At 45.9% G+C, this 25833-nt stretch overlaps 1 protein-coding gene across 1 annotated transcript in view; it reads left to right on the top strand.

Annotated features, from left to right (window-relative positions):
• The window catches only part of LAMA4 (laminin subunit alpha 4), a 557086-nt gene that overhangs the window by 501678 nt on the left and 29575 nt on the right, over window positions 1-25833 (top strand). The window contains exon 35 of the mRNA XM_069234539.1: window positions 16130-16285. Within this exon, the coding sequence (XP_069090640.1) occupies window positions 16130-16285 (156 nt within the window). The remainder of the gene's footprint in view (window positions 1-16129; window positions 16286-25833) is intronic.

Below are 25833 nucleotides of genomic sequence, written 5' to 3'. Positions count from 1 at the left end.
AAACACAATACACAGTTATACTAAAAATAAAGGTACTTTATTTTTATGACAATATGCCAAAGTATCTTAGAGTGTACCCTCAGTGAGAGGATAGGAAATATACACAAGATATATATACACAATAGCAAAAATATGCAGTATAGTCTTAGAAAACAGTGCAAACAATGTATAGTTACAATAGGATGCAATGGGGAAACATAGGGATAGGGGCAACACAAACCATATACTCCAAAAGTGGAATGCGAACCACGAATGGACCCCAAACCTATGTGACCTTGTAGAGGGTCGCTGGGACTATTAGAAAATAGTGAGAGTTAGAAAAATAACCCTCCCCAAGACCCTGAAAAGTGAGTGCAAAGTGCACTAAAGTTCCCCTAAGGACAAAGAAGTCGTGTTAGAGGAATAATGCAGGAAAGACACAAACCAGCAATGCAACAACTGTGGATTTCCAATCTAGGGTACCTGTGGAACAAGGGGACCAAGTCCAAAAGTCACAAGCAAGTCGGAGATGGGCAGATGCCCAGGAAATGCCAGCTGCGGGTGCAAAGAAGCTTCTACTGGACAGAAGAAGCTGAGGTTTCTGCAGGAACGAAAAGGGGTAGAGACTTCCCCTTTGGTGGACGGATCCCTCTTGCCGTGGAGAGTCGTGCAGAAGTGTTTTCCCGCCGAAAGAACGCCAACAAGCCTTGCTAGCTGCAAATCATGCGGTTAGCGTTTTTGGACGCTGCTGAGGCCCAGGAGGGACCAGGAGGTCGCAAATTGGACCAGCTGAGAGAGGGGACGTCGAGCAAGACAAGAAGCCCTCTCTGAAGCAGGTAGCACCCGGAGAAGTGCCAGAAACAGGCACTACGAGGATGCGTGAAACGGTGCTCGCCGAAGGTACACAAAGGAGTCCCACGTCGCCGGAGACCAAATTAGAAAGTCGTGCAATGCAGGTTAGAGTGCCGTGGACCCAGGCTTGGCTGTGCACAAAGGATTTCCGCCGGAAGTGCACAGGGGCCGGAGTGGCTGCAAAGTCGCGGTTCCCAGCAATGCAGCCCAGCGAGGTGAGGCAAGGACTTACCTCCACCAAACTTGGGCTGAAGAGTCACTGGACTGTGGGGGTCACTTGGACAGAGTCGCTGGATTCGAGGGACCTCGCTCGTCGTGCTGAGAGGAGACCCAAGGGACCGGTAATGCAGCTTTTTGGTGCCTGCGGTTGCAGGGGGAAGATTCCGTCGACCTACGGGAGATTTCTTCGGAGCTTCTGGTGCAGAGAGGAGGCAGACTACCCCCACAGCATGCACAAGCAGGAAAACAGTCGAGAAGGCGGCAGGATCAGCGTTACAGAGTTGCAGTAGTCGTCTTTGCTACTATGTTGCAGGTTTGCAGGCTTCCAGCACGGTCAGCAGTCGATTCCTTATCAGAAGGTGAAGAGAGAGATGCAGAGGGACTCGGCTGAGCTCGTGCATTCGTTATCTAAAGTTTCCCCAGAGACAGAGACCCTAAATAGCCAGAAAAGAGGGTTTGGCTACCTAGGAGAGAGGATAGGCTACTAACACCTGAAGGAGCCTATCAGAAGGAGTCTCTGACGTCACCTGGTGGCACTGGCCACTCAGAGCAGTCCAGTGTGCTGGCAGCACCTCTGTTTCCAAGATGGCAGAGGTCTGGAGCACACTGGAGGAGCTCTGGACACCTCCCAGGGGAGGTGCAGGTCAGGGGAGTGGTCACTCCCCTTTCCTTTGTCCAGTTTCGCGCCAGAGCAGGGCTAAGGGGTCCCCTGAACCGGTGTAGACTGGCTTATGCAGAATTGGGCACATCTGTGCCCAACAAAGCATTTCCAGAGGCTGGGGGAGGCTACTCCTCCCCTGCCTTCACACCATTTTCCAAAGGGAGAGGGTGTCACACCCTCTCTCAGAGGAAGTTCTTTGTTCTGCCATCCTGGGCCAGGCCTGGCTGGACCCCAGGAGGGCAGATGCCTGTCTGAGGGGTTGGCAGCAGCAGCAGCTGCAGTGAAACCCCAGGAAGGGCAGTTTGGCAGTACCAGGGTCTGTGCTACAGACCACTGGGGTCATGGGATTGTGCCAACCATGCCAGGATGGCATAGAGGGGGCAATTCCATGATCATAGACATGTTACATGGCCATATTCGGAGTTACCATTGTGAAGCTACATATAGGTAGTGACCTATATGTAGTGCACGCGTGTAATGGTGTCCCCGCACTCACAAAGTTCAGGGAATTGGCTCTGAACAATGTGAGGGCACCTTGGCTAGTGCCAGGGTGCCCTCACACTAAGTAACTTTGCACCTAACCTTTACCAGGTAAAGGTTAGACATATAGGTGACTTATAAGTTACTTAAGTGCAGTGTAAAATGGCTGTGAAATAACGTGGACGTTATTTCACTCAGGCTGCAGTGGCAGGCCTGTGTAAGAATTGTCAGAGCTCCCTATGGGTGGCAAAAGAAATGCTGCAGCCCATAGGGATCTCCTGGAACCCCAATACCCTGGGTACCTCAGTACCATATACTAGGGAATTATAAGGGTGTTCCAGTAAGCCAATGTAAACTGGTAAATTGGTCACTAGCCTGTTAGTGACAATTTGTAAAGAGAGAGCATAACCACTGAGGTTCTGGTTAGCAGAGCCTCAGTGAGACAGTAAGGCATCACACAGGGAACACATACCTATAGGTCACAAACTTATGAGCACTGGGGTCCTGACTAGCAGGGTCCCAGTGACACATAACAAACATACTGAAAACATAGGGTTTTCACTATGAGCACTGGGCCCTGGCTGGCAGGATCCCAGTGAGACAGTGAAAACACCCTGACATACACTCACAAACAGGCCTAAAGGGGGGGTAACAAGGCTAGAAAGAGGCTACTTTCTCACACAACCCCCCCCCAAACGAAGGACAATAAGGCTAACCTTGGCCAGTTGAGACTTTATTGTCTAAGTGGTGATAAGTAGAGAGTAGCTCTGCAATAGACTGGTTACTCCCTTTATCATCCACTATATGGTTACTTCCCTGTGGGGATGTAAACCACCCTGTTTGAAGTTTTTTAGCTAAGCAACAATGTGAAGATGTATTTTCAGAGTTTCTATCAGTAAGTTTTAGTTTAGAGCAGTGGGAATTGTCCACTGAACCTATTTGTAGTGATGGAAATGCCAGACAGGGATGCTGTCTCAGAAAAGCCATAGCTGGGCAAAAACTTTGTCCATATGGCTGGAAGAGAGAACAGGGATGCTGTTTCTCTTGGGTTGGAGCAGGGCAGGGATGCTGTCCTATGAGCTCCACACTAGGGCAGGGATGCTGTCCTAAGTGTTGTGAGGCAGTGCAGAGTTTCTGCACTAAAGTTTCTCTGGGAGGGTTGGAGGGATGCTCCATGTTAACTAAAATGGTGCTCTTTTTGTCACCAATGTTAGTTATCCCACAGAGAGGTACTTCTACCTCAGGGAGTCCAGCTTTGCCAGCTGATGATTCCCTTGGAACAGGTGCCACCCCAGGAGAGGTTTCTCCCACCACAGGAATGGTATCCTGAATGGCAGGGTGGTTAGGGGATACTGTGATACCCTTTTTACCTGTTGATGGAGAGGGATCCTGAGTTTTCAGGCCTTCTCTCCTTTGCTTTTTCATTTCACTAGAAATGAGAGGGAACAATTCCTCAGGGATGCCCAGCATGGCTGCATGGGCATAAAACTCCACATCAGCCCAACCTGAGGCCTCTAGGTCATTACCTAAGAGACAGTCTACAGGTAAGCTAGGTGATACCACCACCTGCTTAGGGCCAGTAACTCCACCCCAACTAAACTGAATTATAGCTAAGGGAAGAAACTTAGTGGAGTTATGGACATCAATAATTTTATACTGTTGTCCAATGATGTGTTGATCAGGGTGCACTAGGTTTTCAGTCACCAAAGTGATACTGGCACCTGTGTCCCTGTAGGCCAAGGCCTCAACACCATTTATTGAAACTGTCTGCCTGTACTTATCCATTGTAAGGGGACAAGCAGCCAGTGTGGCAAGGCCAATGCCACTAGGTGTGACAGAAACGGTCTTGGGACTGAATACCCCAGTTTCTATGATGGACCCATAAGTGAACCCAACTACACCCTTTTCTTGACTGTTGCCAGCAGTCCCACCACTAGTACCACTACTGCTAGGGGCACTAGAGCTTGATGTATTAGTGGTGGTAGGCTCAGGGGGTTTACCTGGACAGGACTTATCCCCTGGCCTATGGCCTCTATTTTTACACACAAAGCACCAAGGCTTTTTAATGTGTGTGGGTTGAGAAGAAGAGGAAGAATTAGTTTTATCCCCACCCTCTGAAGAGTGTTTAAGATTTGAAGTGGGATCTTTGGTTTTACCCTTATCCCCATGCTTATCTTGAGATTTTTCACCATCTTTCTTCTTATTGCCATCTTTGTCACCCCCTGTATGAACTTTTCTGTTCACCCTTGTTCTGACCCATTTGTCTGCCTTCTTTCCCAATTCTTGGGGAGAGGTCAGATCAGAGTCTACCAGGTACTGGTGCAACAAATCAGACACACAATTATTAAGTATATGCTCTCTCAGGATTGTGTTATACAGGCTTTCATAATCAGTAACTTTACTGCCATGTAACCACCCCTCCAAGGCCTTCACTGAATGGTCAATGAAATCAACCCAGTCTTGTGAAGACTCCTTTTTGGTCTCTCTGAACTTTATCCTGTACTGTTCAGTGGTTAAGCCATAACCATCCAGGAGTGCATTCTTAAGAACTGTAAAATTATTGGCATCACTTTCTTTCACAGTAAGGAGCCTATCCCTACCTTTTCCACTAAATGATAGCCATAGGATAGCAGCCCACTGTCTTTGAGGGACATCCTGTACAACACAGGCCCTCTCAAGTGCAGCAAACCACTTGTTAATGTCATCCCCCTCCTTATAAGGGGGAACTATCTTGTGCAGATTCCTGGAATCATGCTCTTTTGCAGGATGACTATGGGGAATACTGCTGCTGCCACCATGGGTTTCTAAACCCAACTTCTGTCTTTCCTTCTCTAGTTCAAAAGACTGTCTATCCAAATCCAGCTGTTGCTTTTTAAGTTTCAGTCTGGTTTGTTCCACCCTCAACTTATTGAGTTCCCTCTCTAACATTCTGTCATCAGGGTTGGTGGGAGGGACATTCCTAGATACAGAGGTATGATGGGAATGAACAGAAGGAGACCTGTCCCTTACAGAAGCCACCCTAACAGCTTGGCTAACAGAAACATTACTACCAGTATGGTGAGAATAAATGCTTTTGCTATGATGTGAAACAACACTATTTGTATGGTGTGGCTCATCATCATTACCAACTATGCTAGACTGTCTAGTAATGGGCAGGCTAGGAAGTTTCTTTCCTGAATCTTTTCCTGGGGGAGTCCCTGAATCAGATTGGGAACTATTAGGTACTTTTTCAACAGATGGGGCACCTATAGCCTTATCTTGTTCTCTAAGCATGTTAAGTAACAGTTCCAAGGAAGGATTCTTCCCTACACTCAAACCTCTCTCTATGCAGAGACTCCTTGCTCCTTTCCAGCTAAGGTGATCATATGCAAGTTTGGACAGATCAACATTTTGGCCTGTGCCAGACATTTTTAGAGAGAGTTAAAGTGATAGAAAAAGAGAAAAAAGTTTTCAGAACTTTTTAGAAAGACAGAAAAAAAACTTTTTTAACTTTTAAGAACTTTTTGAAAGTTTAGAAGTACTTTTCAGCACTTAGAAAAGAGTGAAAAGAGGAAATGCTAAACTTTTTGGCTATGTGTATATATACTGACCTTGTTTTGTATATTTTTCTCTTATGAAAAGTACAATGACAAGAGTGGTAAGTAGTCTCAAAGCACTTATCCCACCGCTGCACAACCAATGTAGGAGGCTGGACTGGCTTGTAGTGAGTACCAAGGGGTACTTGCACCTTGCACCAGGCCCAGTTATCCCTTATTAGTGTATAGGGTGTCTAGCAGCTTAGGCTGATAGATAATGGTAGCTTAGCAGAGCAGCTTAGGCTGAACTAGGAGACGTGTGAAGCTACTACAGTACCACTTAGTGTCATATGCACAATATCATAAGAAAACACAATACACAGTTATACTAAAAATAAAGGTACTTTATTTTTATGACAATATGCCAAAGTATCTTAGAGTGTACCCTCAGTGAGAGGATAGGAAATATACACAAGATATATATACACAATAGCAAAAATATGCAGTATAGTCTTAGAAAACAGTGCAAACAATGTATAGTTACAATAGGATGCAATGGGGAAACATAGGGATAGGGGCAACACAAACCATATACTCCAAAAGTGGAATGCGAACCACGAATGGACCCCAAACCTATGTGACCTTGTAGAGGGTCGCTGGGACTATTAGAAAATAGTGAGAGTTAGAAAAATAACCCTCCCCAAGACCCTGAAAAGTGAGTGCAAAGTGCACTAAAGTTCCCCTAAGGACAAAGAAGTCGTGTTAGAGGAATAATGCAGGAAAGACACAAACCAGCAATGCAACAACTGTGGATTTCCAATCTAGGGTACCTGTGGAACAAGGGGACCAAGTCCAAAAGTCACAAGCAAGTCGGAGATGGGCAGATGCCCAGGAAATGCCAGCTGCGGGTGCAAAGAAGCTTCTACCGGACAGAAGAAGCTGAGGTTTCTGCAGGAACAAAAAGGGCTAGAGACTTCCCCTTTGGTGGACGGATCCGTCTCGCCGTGGAGAGTCGTGCAGAAGTGTTTTCCCGCCAAAAGAACGCCAACAAGCCTTGCTAGCTGCAAATCGTGCGGTTAGCGTTTTTGGACACTGCTGAGGCCCAGGAGGGACCAGGAGGTCGCAAATTGGATCAGCAGAGAGAGGGCACGTCGAGCAAGACAAGGAGCCCTCTCTGAAGCAGGTAGCACCCGGAGAAGGGCCAGAAACAGGCACTACGAGGATGCATGAAACGGTGCTCGCCGAAGTTGCACAAAGGAGTCCCACGTCGCCGGAGACCAACTTAGAAAGTCGTGCAATGCAGGTTAGAGTGCCGTGGACCCAGGCTTGGCTGTGCACAAAGGATTTCCGCCGAAAGTGCACAGGGGCCGGAGTGGCTGCAAAGTCGCGGTTCCCAGCAATGCAGCCCAGCGAGGTGAGGCAAGGACTTACCTCCACCAAACTTGGGCTGAAGAGTCACTGGACTGTGGGGGTCACTTGGACAGAGACTCTGGATTCGAGGGACCTCGCTCGTTGTGCTGAGAGGAGACCCAAGGGACCGGTAATGCAGCTTTTTGGTGCCTGCGGTTGCAGGGGGAAGATTCCGTCGACCCACAGGAGATTTCTTCGGAGCTTCTGGTGCAGAGAGGAGGCAGACTACCCCCACAGCATGCACAAGCAGGAAAACAGTCGAGAAGGCGGCAGGATCAGCGTTACAGAGTTGCAGTAGTCGTCTTTGCTACTATGTTGCAGGTTTGCAGGCTTCCAGCACGGTCAGCAGTCGATTCCTTATCAGAAGGTGAAGAGAGAGATGCAGAGGGACTCGGCTGAGCTCGTGCATTCGTTATCTAAAGTTTCCCCAGAGACAGAGACCCTAAATAGCCAGAAAAGAGGGTTTGGCTACCTAGGAGAGAGGATAGGCTACTAACACCTGAAGGAGCCTATCAGAAGGAGTCTCTGACGTCACCTGGTGGCACTGGCCACTCAGAGCAGTCCAGTGTGCTGGCAGCACCTCTGTTTCCAAGATGGCAGAGGTCTGGAGCACACTGGAGGAGCTCTGGACACCTCCCAGGGGAGGTGCAGGTCAGGGGAGTGGTCACTCCCCTTTCCTTTGTCCAGTTTCGCGCCAGAGCAGGGCTAAGGGGTCCCCTGAACCGGTGTAGACTGGCTTATGCAGAATTGGGCACATCTGTGCCCAACAAAGCATTTCCAGAGGCTGGGGGAGGCTACTCCTCCCCTGCCTTCACACCATTTTCCAAAGGGAGAGGGTGTCACACCCTCTCTCAGAGGAAGTTCTTTGTTCTGCCATCCTGGGCCAGGCCTGGCTGGACCCCAGGAGGGCAGATGCCTGTCTGAGGGGTTGGCAGCAGCAGCAGCTGCAGTGAAACCCCAGGAAGGGCAGTTTGGCAGTACCAGGGTCTGTGCTACAGACCACTGGGGTCATGGGATTGTGCCAACCATGCCAGGATGGCATAGAGGGGGCAATTCCATGATCATAGACATGTTACATGGCCATATTCGGAGTTACCATTGTGAAGCTACATATAGGTAGTGACCTATATGTAGTGCACGCGTGTAATGGTGTCCCCGCACTCACAAAGTTCAGGGAATTGGCTCTGAACAATGTGGGGGCACCTTGGCTAGTGCCAGGGTGCCCTCACACTAAGTAACTTTGCACCTAACCTTTACCAGGTAAAGGTTAGACATATAGGTGACTTATAAGTTACTTAAGTGCAGTGTAAAATGGCTGTGAAATAACGTGGATGTTATTTCACTCAGGCTGCAGTGGCAGGCCTGTGTAAGAATTGTCAGAGCTCCCTATGGGTGGCAAAAGAAATGCTGCAGCCCATAGGGATCTCCTGGAACCCCAATACCCTGGGTACCTCAGTACCATATACTAGGGAATTATAAGGGTGTTCCAGTAAGCCAATGTAAATTGGTAAATTGGTCACTAGCCTGTTAGTGACAATTTGTAAAGAGAGAGCATAACCACTGAGGTTCTGGTTAGCAGAGCCTCAGTGAGACAGTTAGGCATCACACAGGGAACACATACCTATAGGTCACAAACTTATGAGCACTGGGGTCCTGACTAGCAGGGTCCCAGTGACACATAACAAACATACTGAAAACATAGGGTTTTCACTATGAGCACTGGGCCCTGGCTGGCAGGGTCCCAGTGAGACAGTGAAAACACCCTGACATACACTCACAAACAGGCCTAAAGTGGGGGTAACAAGGCTATAAAGAGGCTACTTTCTCACACTTCCCCAGGAATGTACGCAGCCTTGCCTATGAGCTTCAAAGGGCTTACTGCCCTCCAAAATCAACCCCTCAACCCTGCTGCTAGCAGAAGATGGCTTCCCCCATTGCAAACACCCACTTTTGGCGGGAGCAACGGCAGGAAAATGCACAACGGACAGGAGGAGTGGCCAGCTTGCACCACCCCTAACGTGTTGCAAAAAAGAGCATTTTTGCTAAACTTTGAAAAATCATAACTTAAAAAGTACTTACATGATTTTAATGATCTTGGTCTTAAACATTTTATAAAAATCTGAAGTATATTTGTAAATTGGTCCCCAGTTATTCCTTTGAGTGTGTGTCTTAATTTATTGATACTGTGAGTACAACAAATACTTTGCACTTCTCCAAGATTGGCCTAACCGCTTGACCAAGCTACCATAAAAAATTTGAGCATTAGGTGGTCTAGTTGTTACCTCTTGGCCAGACTCTATGGAGAGTGTATCAGGTTTTGCACACTACATAAAGAGGCAGACTCCTACACTTACCATATGCAAATCAGTCTTTACTATGATCCTGTAGGAAGAGTCCAGTCCGAACTGCAAGGCCAGGCCCCCTCTGAACCACAACACAAGCAACTCAAGACTGGTATCACCCTGATTCGGGATCTTCATTCAGGTGTAGCTTGGTTCCATTGGAATAGTTTTAGATGTCTGAGTGGCAAGACACAGGAAACAGATGTGCATGGCTTTTATTAAAACGATATGATTACACAAATGCCAAGGTGAATAGACAAGTCTTTTGAATATGAAGTATTAATTGTCCAACTTCAGATGAAGAGGCTGGGAAAAGCCATGTGTATGGAGAAATCAATCACTGTATCATTTGTAGCTGAATGGCCGGTTTGACAGAAAGCATCTGTTGCCAGACCTCAGTTTAATGTTCCATTGATGAAGGACAGTTCTGCAAGGTAGCTGGCTGCCATTAAGCATCTTTGGTAAAAGGCAGAGTGTTCTGAAGGACTCTCTTTCTATTATTGGGAGCCAGTGCAGGGATGTAAGGGACAGAGGGATATGGTCATGACAAATTAGGCCAAAAAAACAACAGGCGAGCTGCATGATTTTTAACTTATTGGAGTCTTGAGAGTGATGTACTGGGGAGACAGGTGTATAGGCTGTTGCAATAATCCAAGCGGGTTGGAAGGAAGACATTTTTAAGAATCCCATTTGACCCTCCAAAAAAACACATTTCTGGGATTGGATTATGTTGGAAAATGGGTTATTGGCAAGGCCAAGTAAGTACCTATACTTTACAATAGGCCACTAACATCCACTTAGGTCTCAATAAATTAAACACAGCTCAACCCTTGGTAGCTTGGCACCGGGCGACAAGGCTTAACTTAGGAGACATATGTGTAAAGCATTGAAAAATCACAAAACAGTAAATAAGTGAAACACAAAACCCAATAAAAATCCAACACAGATTTATAATAATAGATTATATTTTTATCTTTAAAATGACACCAAAATGAATGAAATCGGATAGGGGGAACCAGAGATATAAATTTTTAAAGAATTAATGCTTTTTAGCACTTAAAAATGAAAAGCGCGAATCTGGTCATCTTGTTGCACCTCGACTGGGGCAAAGTCAAAGTTTAAGGCTGACTGCGATGGAGCCCTGCTCGGCTACAGTTCGCGGGAGGCCTCAATCAAAAGTTTACCTTCAGACTTAGTAGTTTTCTTGAAGATTTTCTTCAGCGGGACCAAGTCACTAGTCCAATCCGACCTCCTGGAACTCTTCCTCGGATACGCATCCCAGTAGCCCTCGGTGGAGATTTTCAACTTCAGTTGTTTTTTCGAGATGAAATTCCTTTGACCGGGGCACCCCTGACTCTTGATCCGACGTCCCTGGAGCCCTCTTCGGATACACTGCCTGGGAGGTACCGGTCAACTTCCTAAATTTGGACTTAGTCACTTTTTCTGAGATTTTCTTCACCGGTACAAACCTGAAAGTCAGGCCAGGTCGCGGTTGCGGCAAGCCGGCTAGAGTTGCCGCGGTGGGTCGGTCCCTTTATGGAGCTTTTTTTCAAACATTCTCCAAACTTCCGGATCTTCTTCCAGATGTTCCTTTAAGGTTCTTTTGAGGTCTACAGCTTTCCCCAAGGTTCCAGAAGCTCTGAGATGCTCCTTGAGGGTGCGGACTACAATTCCCAGAATGCACCTGGCACAAACTCCTTTATGGCCACTGGACAGTGGTCAGCTGGTCAGTTTCTTCAGGAGTTGGAGCAGGGGACTCTGGTTAACAATTTTTCACCTATAGCAAACAGGGAGTCACTCCTTGACCCAGTTGAAGCCAGGCAAAGTCCTTCTTGTGGTGAAGCCCAAGTGTGCAGCTGGCGCAGTCCTCCAGAGTGCTATGTCCAGGTGCAGGTCAGAGGTCCAGCAGGGCAGTTCTTCTTCTTCTGTAGTTCTTCCTGGTAGGGACCTGAGGTGTGGGTGCAGGTCTGCCAGTTTTATCCTTGCTCCTGGGTGAAAAACGGGGGTTCTGGTTCTCAAATCAGGTGCAGGGTCTTTCCCCCTGTGATGACCACTTCCTGGGAAGTGTGGCACAAATCAATCCCAGGGAGCAACAGTCCTCAAAAATCCATCATGGCTGAAAGTGATTTTTGGAGGTTACATCTGGCTGAGCCCACCCGCTGGTGTGGCTAAAAATCTTAAGCACACCCTTTTCCTGCCTTCTCCTAATCTAATCAGGGGGCACCTAATTGTCTGGGTTTGCAGGATGTTAGGGAGGTGCTGGGTTGCTCCAAATGTCCTTCCCTGCCTTTGAATACCAGTTTGGCAGCCCTCCCCCCTTCCTGCCTCTCCATCTGCTGGGGGGAGATCTCCTCCCCCAGGCACATCTCTTTGTGTGGAGCCAAGCCACTTCACACCTCATCAAGGCAGCCTTGCCAATCAGAACAAAGCAGCAAAAAACACTGCAGGGCTGAAGTTGACAACTTTTCAAGTACAGTTTAAAGCTCTTTACCTGAACAAGGTATATTAAATCCAACAACTGGAATAAATTAATTTGATACCAAACGTGATGTATCTTTTACTTAAGGGGACTTTTACAATTAAAATAAAGTCTCCCCATTCTAGCCTATAAAGGGCATTCAACGCAATGAGGGAAAAACTAATTTGGCTGTTTTACCTCACCAGAGCTTTTAAAACTATTTTTATAAGGTCCCTGCTTGTAGTTACATGGCACCCAGCCCTAGGGGCACTCAGGGCATACCTCACGGGTGACTTATATGTAAAAATAAGGTAGTTTAAGACTTTGGAACTACTTTTAATTCAAAAGTCGAATTTGCATGTAACTTTAATTTAAAAGCAGCCAGCAAGGCAGGCTCGTCTTTAAAGTGACACTGGGCACCTCAGCAGTGCACCTGTGGGGGCACCACCTATGCTGGGTAACCCTAAACCTACATGCCCTACCATATACTAGGGACTTATAGGTAGGTTGACTTAGTCAATTATAATTAGCCTAATTTGCATACTCATTTTACACAGAGCACAGGCCCTGGGACTGGTTAGCAGTACCCAGGGCACCATCAGAGTCAGGAAAACACCAGCAAAAAGTGGAAAATGGGGGCAAAAAGTCAGGGGGCCTCTGCAATCAGCCCTGTTTTCCCACAGAATGGTAATTTCCCTCTAGAAGATAACCAGCTATTGTTGGACAAGAGAATAGACCTGGATAGATTCAGGTAGATATTTTCCATCTCACATGAGAGGGTATACTTGGGCTGTAGATCACTCTTACAGGTTTTATTTCTGGAAAATGACAACCTCATTGTTCTAATGAAGGATACATCCAGCCTCAGCAGGCCTATAGTCAGAAAATCGTAGATTGTTTGTGACATGGCACAAGAGTGAAGGCAAAGCTTCTCTTGAAACATATGTTTCTACAGGTGTCTTTTCTTGCTGAGAAGCTGTGAAATTATTTGGTAACAAAAAGGAAGAAGAAACACAACACTACCTATGCCACTCCTTTTGCTTTCCTTCACCCTATAATGGCAATCATATATTTTGTGCAATGTCTCAAATTTACTGCTCTAGGAGTGGAGGAGTTCCAGCAAGCCCACTATGTTGTGCCTCATTTCTCTTGTTGTGTCTCTTTGCTGGAAGGTGAAGTAATGAATCCCATATATACGATTTTCATTTCCTCTTGTCCTGTTTCCTCTAAGACAATCCCTTCCTTGAAACGTATACTCATATAACTAGGCACACTATTATAACCACTGCATCTGAAAGGCATCATACTCTTTAGATCTTATTTACACTGCATGGACTAGCTCCACCTTCTCACTTGGGCAGAGTTTGGGATGTCCGTTTGGATGTGTCCACTACAGTACATACAAGTAACTTGGTTAACATACTGCATGACTGTGGTACTGGTCCCTAAATGCCGACCTGCCAATGCCTGTTATGCATCCACGGTGGACACTTCAGGACTCTACATAAATCTGAGGCACAGAACATGCAAATTCTGGTTGTTTAATCTGTGCAAATGTCAGAGACCGAATATCTAGTCAGCTAGCATATAAATGTTCACGTCACTTGCTCCAGCAAGAAGGGGAACTAAATATGTCAGGCCTGACTAAACAAAGAAATTAGTACCCTGTTTCCAAATCTAGTGACGGGTCTGATTCAACAACTTAATTCCTTTAATAACAATCATTGAATATGGTGAATAAATCCCACCCAATTATGGTTCCTTTCATGGAGTTACCTAGAGAAAGAAAAACTTGCCCTGCCTTGGAAAGCCAGGAAAAATTCCCAGTAGACGGTAACTTCTGAAATAACAAGGAAACAGAAAATATTTGGAGCATTTTAGGGAGGGAAGACCACTTTTAGCACCACTGCTGGAGTAAATGAAGGGGAAACAAAGATTCAGTTTGCATTATAAGGGCTGTAACGTAGAAAAAATATATGGAGGTAATATATATTAGCTTCTCCTCAAGCCTTATTTGCACTACCGGGTAATATCATTTTAAGAAATACTTCGGTGGTGTGGTTGTTCACCCCCCTAGGAAGGATTTCTTCTAGGGATTTGTGAAGAATTCCGCTCCTTCGGCAGAGTTCGCTGAGTTGTGCACACTCCATGCTCCACCAAGAGCATGGAGTTCCAAAAAACTCTGCAAAGTGACACGGAGCAGAGTTTTTACTTTTGTGCGGCTCGCTAACGGTAAATTGGCGAGCACAAGAACCCGCTATGTAGGTGAGCGAGATTTCTGAACACAGCTGTTGCGGCAGATCACGCCTGCCTGCATTGAGAAAGCTGCTGCTCACTTTGAGGAAGCTGTGGCTCGAGTAGAAAATCTACGTGAGGGGCAGAAAGAAGTTAGCGCCATCTGCCGCTCTGTGTGATGCAATTCACACTGATTTTACTGCACGGGAGAAAATTCTGGCACTGAAAATCAGCGTGAACAGCACCACTTACCCAAACTCTGCCTCTCTCGGATTTCCGCATAGCGTGGCAGGATTTTTCAGCACTGTGGGGAGTTCCGCGTCACAGAACTCTGTGACCTCCGTCCCGGCCTCATTTCTTCCTTATTACCTACCTTATTTTGATATGGTATAATGGCTTACTAATTGGATAGCTAAGTACCTCTTCAGGCATGCTACTATAGGACCTAACAATATTTGGTTGTGAGCATACTGTCATAACAGAATGATGATGCTAACACAGTGTTTTCTTACAAAGAGCTGTTAATGTGAATGCATTCCACAAAAAATACTGTGGGTTATTGGTGGTTTTCACAATGAGCTCTCTTCTGAACTATTTAGGATGGATGGGTTGCCTTGCCATCTTGCCCCGCCACTGTCACTATGCGACCAAGACTAGTGACAAGTTACTTAGTGCCCCCAACCAGGGTTGTCATGTCATTGTCACAAGACAACTACTTTATTCAGTCACAAAGCCTATGTCACCCTGTCTCTCCTTATGGGAAGGGGATAGCCTATCTCCATACACGGGAGCCTTGCCTGTCCAAAGTACTTTTCACTAATAAGGCAGTGGACTTTCCATGTAGCTGGTAACAAGGCGTGTTGAGAGGCCTACATAGTTCAGCAGATAAAACACGCATAATCGAACAATTCTCTATATGTACAGGAGCTGCGGGAACCCTCCATTGACTGCACTGTAGCTTAATGTCTGGTTGTTACACCCCCGAGCATTAGAGCCCTGAGAAATCACCTGACTTTTAAACAAGCTCTTAAAACCAATGTGTTCTGATACGAGTTTCTGAAATTTCTACTCTCCTTGCTATTGCTATTTTGCGCACCAAAATATCAATGGATGTTAGTGTGCTTTTTAATTGTAATTGTGTGATGAGTTGTATAAGATGCTACCTTGGAAGATGTTTTTAGAAACAAACTGTTGATGACTAGCTGTTGATGTATCTACGTATTTTTATATTAATTTATGCACAATTTTATGAAAGTTCTACATGTATTTGTTGAAGCTAAAATTGTGCTATATTTCTGTAAGCATGTATTTCTCGGAACTAAAAGAATTCGATTTGATTTAGTGCGCTTTACAAATAATAAAAACATAAATATGAAATTAATGAATGAATAGAAGTATCATAGGATTTTCAAAAACAAAATATAATGTTTGGTATTTTTTATTAGTTTTACTCTAATATTAATTGCCTTCGCTACTATTTCTCTTATTATCGTGACTGTTCTAATCTATAAGTTATGCAGTAGTTTAGGGTACAGAAAATCCCCATTATCATAATAATGTATTTTGTATGTGCTGAAGTGGAGAGCTGGAAAACAAGACTGCCCCACAATATTCTGTGCAAGTTGTATGGCAGGTCTTTTGTCCTCCAAACACCCAACTCTTCAATGCCTATAGTCCAGGGGAAGAGGTTTGAGATAACAGTCTATTTTCCTTTTCTCCACTCAAATACAACCACAACCCCATCTCTTGTGCTTGCAAAATCTAACTGGGTGTGCCCCCAAAAATGAGAGGTATACAACACCTCCTGAACATTATTGCTTAAAAAATGTTTCAACCATGCGTTACTGTCAGCCATCTGCTCACAGTTTTAAACACACCAGCATGCTCCTCTTGTTGTGTAAATGCACTCGTTTTGTTTGAATATAGGACAGGTTCATATTTACCAGTGTTTTCTTTGCTGTGACTTCCCGCTTTGTAGGTGATATTTGTGCGTGAAACAAACAAGGGTCGAATGATTATTGATGGCCTTCGAGTGGTGGAAGAAAGTGTTGATGCTATAGATCCTACCTGGCAAGTCAGTGATCCAATTTATTTGGGAGGTGTCGCTCCAGGAAAAGCTGTAAAACATGTGCAGGTAAGCCGAAAGATTTTATTAAATCTGTAGAAGCTGAATATGTAGTCTTCAGTTTGTTTGTTATGCACTTTCAAGGCCTTTTCCATGGTTAGAATTAATGTTTAGTGCATTTCCTAAGTATAAAAATAGGCATGGGAATAAAACAACTACAAACCTACGACTTGCAGAAATCTTTATCACTCCAAAAGCATTTATTTAATTTACTGTTATGGTCGCCAGTCCCACGAACGGTGAAATGCAGTTTTTTGTTTTAGAACGACCAAAATGCAAAACATCTCCATTCAAGCTCATTGCTTGTAAATCCACCTTGCACATTTGCAGTGTGATTAGCCTAAACCCTAACTAGCATTTACGATTTGTATGCCAACTAGCCAAGCATTTATATATCCTCTTAAGTCAATAGTTCACACTAGACAATTGGTTAAGTAAGAATGCTGGGGATATATGATTTAAATGTTTCATGAATTAAAATTCTGTTAAAGTTATCAGTTCTTCATATTCTTTTATTTAATTTGGTATTTGGTGCCTATACCATGGAAACTGGATTTGTGTTCTTGATGTTGCTTTTATAAAGCAAATTCCCCAAAACTAGGATTATGCGGGTTGTTAGACCTGACAGCCTTAATGTTGTCTTCCCCTCAACATTTGGCCTACCTCCTCCTCTCTTCTGCTCTCATTTGTATTGGCTTTAGGACTCTGTGAATTTGACCACTGCTAACTAGTGCAAAAGTGCTTGTGCGCTCTCCCCTAACTCATGGCAATATTGGCTTTACCCCAACCGGCACATTTAGCTTACATATAAGTCCCTAGTAAAGTGCACTACATGTGCCTAGGGCCTGTAAATTAAATGCTACCAGTGGATCTACAGCCCCGAGGTAGGCTCTATATGACCCACAGGGCAGGATGCAATGTATTTAAAAGGTAGGACATGTACTTTCAGGTTTTACATGCCCTGGTAGAAAAAAACTCACCAATTTCGTTTTTCATTACGGCAAGGTCTATCTCTCCCATAGGATAACATTGGAAGTACTTTCCCATAGAATAACATTGGAAGTACTTTATTACATCTTATAAGTGGAAGAGATAAGTTTGTTAGGTTTGCTGTCCCTGGACTCACAATTTAAAATAACAACTCATGGTCTTCAAGTGGATTCCAACAGGAACCAGAAAGACGGTAACCCAAGCCCTCGTCAGTAGCAGACTCGACTACGGCAACGCACTCTACACAGGCATCCCAACAAAAGACATCAAACGACTCCAACGCATCCAGAACGCATCCGCCCGCCTGATCCTCAACATACCCCGCTGATGTCACATCTCCCCTCACCTGAGGGACCTCCACTGGCTCCCCGTGGACAAGAGGATCACCTTTAAACTCCTCACCCATGCACACAAGGCTCTACACGACACCGGACCCACCTACCTGAACACCAGACTCAACTTCTACGTTCCCTCACGTCAACTACGCTCTGCCAACCTTGCCCTCGCCATCGTCCCCCGAATCCAGCGCAAGACCTCTGGCGGCAGATCCTTCTCCTACCTCGCCGCCAAGACCTGGAACGCACTCCCAACCTCACTACGCCAGACCCAGGACCTCCTCACCTTCAGGAGACTCCTCAAGACATGGCTCTTCGAACGATAGCAGCACCCCCTTCCCCCCCCCCCTAGCGCCTCGAAACCCTAAAGGGTACATAGCGCGCTTTATAAATTATTGATTGATTGATTGATTGATGGTGGAGTCGGATTTTGAATTGCAGTTTCGAAAATTCCACTTTTAGAAAGTCAGCATTCTCTTACTTTAGCCATTTGATGCCTACTGCCTGTCTCCAATGCACGTCTGGGGTGGGGTGACAGCGGGGCTTATGCATTCCCCTAGACAGCCACGTACAATGGAAGGCTTAGGTGTGACTGATGGGCCACCAGCAGCCTGATGGGCCATCCTGGGCAGGATGGGAGGAAAGGGCTGACACACCTGAATGTTAGTGTCCTGCCACACAAAGGGCTGCATACCCCCCTGTAGTAAGTCTGTAGCCAGGGCAGGAAGGGAGGACCTCTGTGCACTTCAAAGACCTTTCTTTGAAGTCTCCCCCACTTCAAAGGCACAACTAAGTATAAGTATAAGTATTGGACCTTTGACACCACCAACTCAGTATACTCCTGGACATGTGGATACTCTGCAGAAAGAAGGACTGCTGTGCTGCTAAGGGAACTGCCACTCCGCAAAACCGCTACTCTGCTGCCCTCCTGCTTTTCTGAGCTTACCTGCTGCCTTCTTGCTTGGTGAAGGAGAACTAGACCTGCAACCTCAATCTTGATCCCAGGACCCCAGAGTGAAGGGCTAGTCTGCTGACCTCCTGATCAGTGTCTCAAGGACATAACAGGCTCCTCATGGCCCCCGGACCACTCATTAACAAGCTCCTGACCCCCAAGAGGTACCTCTCAGCTCCTGGGCCCTTGTAAGTGTTTTTTGGCTCTTGAAATCAAGCTTTTGGGCTCTTCATGACCACAAACAGGCCTGCATTCACCGGAACTCTTTGTGTCTGTGGACCACTGCCAGCGATGCTCTTCTTGCTCCTGGTGAACTACCTCCCCGTGAATGGGACTCTTGGCCCAATTCTTCCAGAAGATACACCTTCAGCAGGACTTATCTGGGACTGTTGGCCGATCCGGGATCCATACTGTCGGCCGGAACTGTGGGATTTAACCCGGTCGAGCATGACCAGATATCCCCTGTGGGAGCTCCATGCTTTTAAGCACTATATTGCATTTTAATCTTTGAAAACTCATATCTCAACTTCTACTTATTGGATGTTTGCCATTTTGGTCTTGGTGTGTTCATTTAATTAAGCTCTATTTTTCTAACCTGGTGTCAATTATTTTTGTGTGGTATTTTCACTGTTTTACTGTTTGAAGTACTGCACAAATACTTTAGACAATGCCTCTTAAGTTAAGGCTGACTGCTCTATGCCAAGCTACCAGAGGGTGAGCATAGGTTAATTTATGGTGTGCATCTGACTTACACTGAATAGGATTCTGGTTCCTGCATGGAGAGGGTGCATATCGCTGCCAACCAGAAACCCAATTTCTAGCACAGGGCAACTATTGGTCCACTTGTTGAGACACGTAGTAGAGCAATTATACAGGTAAAAGCATAAGCAGAAAAATATATGTGATGAAGAGACATTAACAGGTTTTGTATTACTTTATTATAATATCAATATTAGTATTCACGTCCTTGTCATTTACGGAAAACGGGACTCTCCCAATAGCCTGCCATTTCACACATACTAAAAGTTTGGATTTATCTTTGTTCACCTTGTACAACCAATAAAGTGTTCTAGGATAATGTCACCTCCTTAGCAATTGCACTTAGGGTATGCCACATAATTATGAAAAAAGTTCCTGTTTTTGCCTCAATCTGTCAAAGTTATTTAATCATGCGTCTCTTTTCCTTTTGAATTCTTTCCTGCCTTGCCTTCCATGTTTTGCCCATTTTCTCATTTGGGAGTAGTACTGTGTTTTCCTTTAGTGAGACTCACAATCATACCAGTATTATGAAGGTGCTCTATCCTATGTTTTTTGTGCTTTGATGACAGTGAGACCCACAAAGGACATCTTCTTTTTAAGGGAGGGTGCTAATAATCTTCATTCCAGTCTATGTAATACCTGACGGTGCTAACTAAGTTCCAAGGCCTAATGTTTCTCTACCAAGAACATTTTTTTTTAAATGGGGTCAAATAATGCATTTTTAAGTGCATGTGCCACATATGTATAGTATTCATGTTATTCTGAAAAAGCATTCATGAAATGATACTCTCATGTTATGCCCACTAAGCCTTATGCTCACCAAGAATGTTGCTGGTTCACCCACCTTAAGATAATTTAAAATCCTTGTGCATTTTTGACACAATTTCCCTAAACGATGTCTTACTTATCATAGGTGAAACTGACAGTTCAGATAGTATAATTTCATATCTGCAATAAAAATATACTTGGGAGTACAAGTCATCAAACATCATCTTGTCACCTTATAAAAATAAACACATTTTGCTAACAAATAGATACTTTTTCCCAACAAAAAACAACTTAATACTTTTATTTAGAAATAACAACTTTTTCGTTTAAACATGGTTGGTGCCCATACATCAATTTATCATTTTCATCAAGGACACAAGTGTAATACTGCCACGCATGGATAAATTCTGTATGCTCAAGTATCGCCATCTCATGCTTTAGAATTCCACAAATATTTCAATAGTTACCACTAATGTGCTAGGGCCAGCGGCATTCCCAGGGTGGGCATATTGTCACATGGATGTCCATCTTATGCTAAGCATTTATACCATTATGCAAGAGTGGGCTGCTCCGCCCACCAAGGGTGACCCTCTTCCATTACTTAGGGGGTCATTCTGACCTTGACGGGCGGCTACAGCCGCCCGCCAGGCGGAAACCGCCATTTGGCCGCCATGCGGCCAAAATTCCGCGGCCCCCATTCTGACATTCCCGCTGGGCCGGCGGGAATGAGGGCCGCAACACAGGAGCCGGCTCCGAATGGAGCCGGCGGTGTTGCGGCCGTGCGACGGGTGCAGTTGCACCCGTCGCGTTTTTCACTGTCTGCTAGGCAGACAGTGAAAAGCTGGCAGGAGCCCTGTTAGCGGGCCCATGCACTGCCCATGCGAGTGGCATGGGCAGTGCAGGGGCCCCCAGGGGCTCCAGGACATCCCTTACCGCCAGCCTCTTCCTGGCGGTGAAAACCGCCAGAAACAGGCTGGCGGTACGGGGGTCAGAATCCCCAGGGCAGCGCTGCCCTGGCGGATTCTCCCAGCCGGGGCAAAAACGGTGTAAAACCGCCGGCCCCGGCGGGCCGACCGCGGCTTTACCGCCGCAGTCAGAATGGCATTGGAAGCACCGCCAGCCTGTTGGCGGTGCTTCCGTCATTCGTGAACCTGGCGGTCCAAGACCGCCAGGGTCAGAATGACCCCCTTAGTATTTTAACTCCATTTCAGAAATATTTTTGGAAAGGGTAAAATATACTTAAATATTGTAAAGCAGGGCTAAACAAATGTTTAGATTTGGCATCTCTGAACAGTGTTGACAGCTGCTACAATGAGGATGCAGTGGATTAAAAAAATAATGGATACTTTAGAGAATCAGCCATTTGTATAAACTTAGAGAATCTGTGTCTGTTCTACTACTGCCAAATCTTCCTCAGTTTTGCCACATAATGTACCCTGGTCTGGTGCTGCAGAATTTACATAATGTCTACTGCTGCAGAACTAACTCCGAGCTTCTGTTGCAAAATCTACAAATGGTTTACTTGCAAATCTGCCAAATGAGTTCTGTAGTAAGTGAATTGTTGTTATTGCTATTACTAATTAGCGCTTTTAAAGCACAGAATCTGCCTCTAGTAAGTTATCGCAGCTCGTGTAGCATCCTCTTGGATGCTTTGAGCATGCAGCTCACAAAAGTACCCTTTGTTGAAGAGGGAAAGCCACCAGTCTTTTGCCTTTATTACAGTAGGTTTCCCCATGTCTCATGAATTCCACCAATGCTTCATTTTCCATGTTGCTGCTGGTAACCTAGCAATGTTGGCAATGACTCAGAATACACAAAACCGTCTTGACTGGTTCAGACTGGCCAGGCCTATGATTCTTTGTTCCTGAAGCTTGGTAAATGGAACACAAAGAGAAGATGATGGACTAGAGTCAATACTTGTGTCTGATATTAATTAGGCATTCCACCCTTCATTTTATTGCTGTCCAGTGTAAGCTCTTTCAGTAATAAATGTAAAGGACCAATGTGCAGGATCGGGCCCCTATGAGTCCGAAAGGACCGTGGCCGTTGAACAAAGAGTGAAAACCATTACAGGACAAGATGCAAGGTCAAAAAGCATAAAGGTTTATTTAAGATTAAGATTCATTACAGAAAGCAGGCTAGCCTGCCTTATAGTGGGTACCTTGTGGTACTTACACCTTGTGCCAGGTCCAGTTAACCCTTATTAGTAGAATAGAGGTGTTTCTAGCAGCTTAGGCTGATAGAGGTAGCGATGGCAAAGCAGCTTAGGCTGAACTAGGAGACATGCAAAGCTCCTACTATACCACTTATATCATATAGCACAATATCATAAGAAAACACACTACTCAGAGTTACTAAAAATAAAGGTACTTTATTTTAGTGACAATATGCCAAAAGTATCTTAGAGGATACCCTCACTTAGGAGGTAAGTAATATACACAAATTATATATACACAAACCCAAAACAGGTAAGTAACAGTAAAAAAGTAGTGCAAACAATGTAGAATCATAGTAGGATGCACTAGGTAGACATAGGCCTTGGGGCAACACAAACCATATACTCCAAAAGTGGAATGTGAATCACGAATGGACCCCAGTCCTATGGGAGATTGTAGAAGGTGGCTGGGACTGTGAGAAAACAGTCAGGGTATCCAAAATACCCCACCCCAAGACCCAGAAAAGTAGGAGTAAAGTTACCTTACTACCCCAGAAAGACACAATAGTCGTGATAGGGGATTCTGCAAGAACCACAAGCACCAGCAAAACACTGAAGACGGATTCCTGGACCTGAGGACCTGTAAAGGAAGTGGACCAAGTCCAAGAGTCACAAAAGTGTCCGGGGGGGGGGGGCAGGAGCCCACCAAACGCCAGATGAAGGTGCAAAAGGGCTGCTTCTGGGTGGAAGAAGCCAAAGATTCTGCAACAACGAAAAGGGCTAGGAACTTCTCCTTTGTATGAAAGATGACGGTGTGCTGGAGGTTGCAGAAGTGTTTTCAGGCAGAAATACCACAAACAATCCTTGCTAGCTGCAAGAGTCACGGTTGAGGATTTTAGGTGCTGCTGGGGACCAGGAAGGACTAGGATGTCACCCCTTGGAGGAGGAGACAGAGGGGGGCGCTCAGCAACTCAGAGAGCCCCAGCAGAAGCAGGCAGCACCTGGAGAAGTACCGGAGCAGGCACTTAGAAGATCTGAGGACAGCGGTCGACTCAGAGTCACAAAGGAGGGTCCCACTACGTCGGAGTCCAACTCAGCGAGTTGGGCTATGCAGGACAGACTGTTGGGGACCCAGGCTAGGCTGTGCACCAAGGAAGTCCTGAAAAAGTGCACAGAAGCCGGAGCAGCTGCAAATCACGCAGTACACAGGTTTGCTGTCTGGCGTGGGGAGGCCTTACCTCCACCAAATTTGGACAGAAGAGCCACTGGACTATGGGAGACACTTGGACCCAGCTCCTGTGTTCCAGGGACCATGCTCGTCAGGATGAGAGGGGACCCAGAGGACCGGTGATGCAGAAGTTTGGTGCCTGCGTTGGCAGGGGGAAGATTCCGTCGACCCACAGGAGATTTCTTCTTGGCTTCCAGTGCAGCGTGAAGGCAGACAGCCCTCAGAGCATGCACCACCAGGAAACAGTCGAGAAAGCCGGCAGGATGAGGCGCTACAATGTTGCTGGTAGTCTTCTTGCTACTTTGTTGCGGTTTTGCAGGCGTCCTGGAGCAGTCAGCAGTCGATCCTTGGCAGAAGTCGAAGAGGGAAGTGCAGAGGAACTCTGGTGAGCTCTTGCATTCGTTATCTGAGGAACAGCCCAGAGGAGAGACCCTAAATAGCCAGAAAAGGAGGCTTGGCTACTGAAAGAGGTAAGCACCTATCAGGAGGGGTCTCTGACGTCACCTGCTGGCACTGGCCACTCAGAGCAGTCCATTGTGCCCCAACACCTCTGAATCCAAGATGGCAGAGGTCTGGGACACACTGGAGGATCTCTGGGCACCTCCCCTGGGAGGTGCAGGTCAGGGGAGTGGTCACTCCTCTTTCCTTTGTCCAGTTTCGTGCCAGAGCAGGGCTGGGGAATCCCTGAACTGGTGTAGACTGGCTTATGCAGAGATGGGCACCATCTGTGCCCATCAAAGCATTTCCAGAGGCTGGGGGAGGCAACTCCTCCCCAGCCCTTCATACCTATTTCCAAAGGGAGAGGATGTAACACCCTCTCTCACAGGAAATCCTTTGTTCTGCCTTCCTTGGACTGGGCTGCCCAGACCCCAAGGGGGCAGAAGCCTGTCTGAGGGGTTGGCAGCAGCAGCAGCTGTAGTGGAAACTCCGGAAAGGCAGTTTGGCAGTACCCGGGTTCTGTGCTAGAGACCCAGGGATGCATGGCATTGTCACCCCAATACCAGAATGGTATTTTGGTGACAATTCCATGATCCTAGACATGTTACATGGCCATGTTCGGAGTTACCATTGTGACGGTACACATAGGTAGTGACCTATGTGTAGTACACGCGTGTAATGGTGTCCCCGCACTCACAAAGTCCGGGGAATTTGCCCTGAACAATGTGTGGGCACCTTGGCTAGTGCAAGGGTGCCCACACACTAAGTAACTTGGCACCTAACCTTCACCAAGTGAGGGTTAGACATATAGGTGACTTATAAGTTACTTATGTGCAGTGAAAAATGGCTGTGAAATAACGAGGACGTTATTTCACTCAGGCTGCAGTGGCAGTCCTGTGTAAGAATTGTCTGAGCTCCCTGTGGGTGTCAAAAGAAATGCTGCAGACCATAGGGATCTCCTGGAACCCCAATACCCTGGGTACCTAGGTACCATGTACAAGGGAATTATAAGGGTGTTCCAGTGTGGCAATGAGAATTGGTGAAGATAGTCACTAGCCTGCAGTGACAATTGTGAAAAGCAGAGAGAACATAAACACTGAGGTTCTGGTTAGCAGAGCCTCAGTGATACAGTTAGGCGCTACACAGGGAACACATACAGGGCATACATTATGAGCACTGGGGTCCTGCCTGGCAGGATCCCAGTGACACATAGGCAAAAACAAACATACATACAGTGAAAATGAGGGTAACATGGCAGGCAAGGTGGTACTTTCCTACAAGTACTTAGTCAGATTTCAAATTAGCATCAATGATGCAGAAAAATGAAGCCAACTTTAAGAGGTATTAAGATAAGGGAATTAGCCATAACCAACCATAGCTCAGTAATGAACCTGCATATATCTACTCAGTTCATAAGTGAAAGAAGAGTAATCAACAGAAGGACTAACATGCAGTCTTCCTCTGAGAGAAGAGCTTAATCAGCAGGCAATCAAACATGGAGGCCTCTCAGTTCAAAAGCAAGGAAAAGTCAACAGTTTGACATGAGGACTGCTTGGCATGAAAGCAATGAAAAGGTCTCTAAGCATAAATCAGATAAGCAAACAGGAAGTCTCAAGAAAGTCTCTACCAAGTCTGGCAAACATCCCAGAAAGGGCACATGTTATAGTTTCAGAGAAGTGAGAAACAACTCACATGACAGGGCATGAAGCAGTATCATAGGGCTGTACTAGCAAAAATACATGACATGAACCAATCAACATTGCCAAAATTGTGCTGTAACAATGGAAATGACATTGCGGTATTGTAGCAAAATAAACAGTAATTCATTTTAAAATGAATGCAAATACAGGTAGGGCTTAGTTAGCAACAGGCTTTGAACGAATGAGAACATCTCAACATAGCTTCCTACTAAGGCACACAGATAAATACATT

Source organism: Pleurodeles waltl, chromosome 5, assembly GCF_031143425.1.
Source record: "Pleurodeles waltl isolate 20211129_DDA chromosome 5, aPleWal1.hap1.20221129, whole genome shotgun sequence".
Classification (NCBI taxonomy): domain Eukaryota; kingdom Metazoa; phylum Chordata; class Amphibia; order Caudata; family Salamandridae; genus Pleurodeles; species Pleurodeles waltl.
This window is presented reverse-complemented; position numbering and strand designations above follow the sequence as displayed.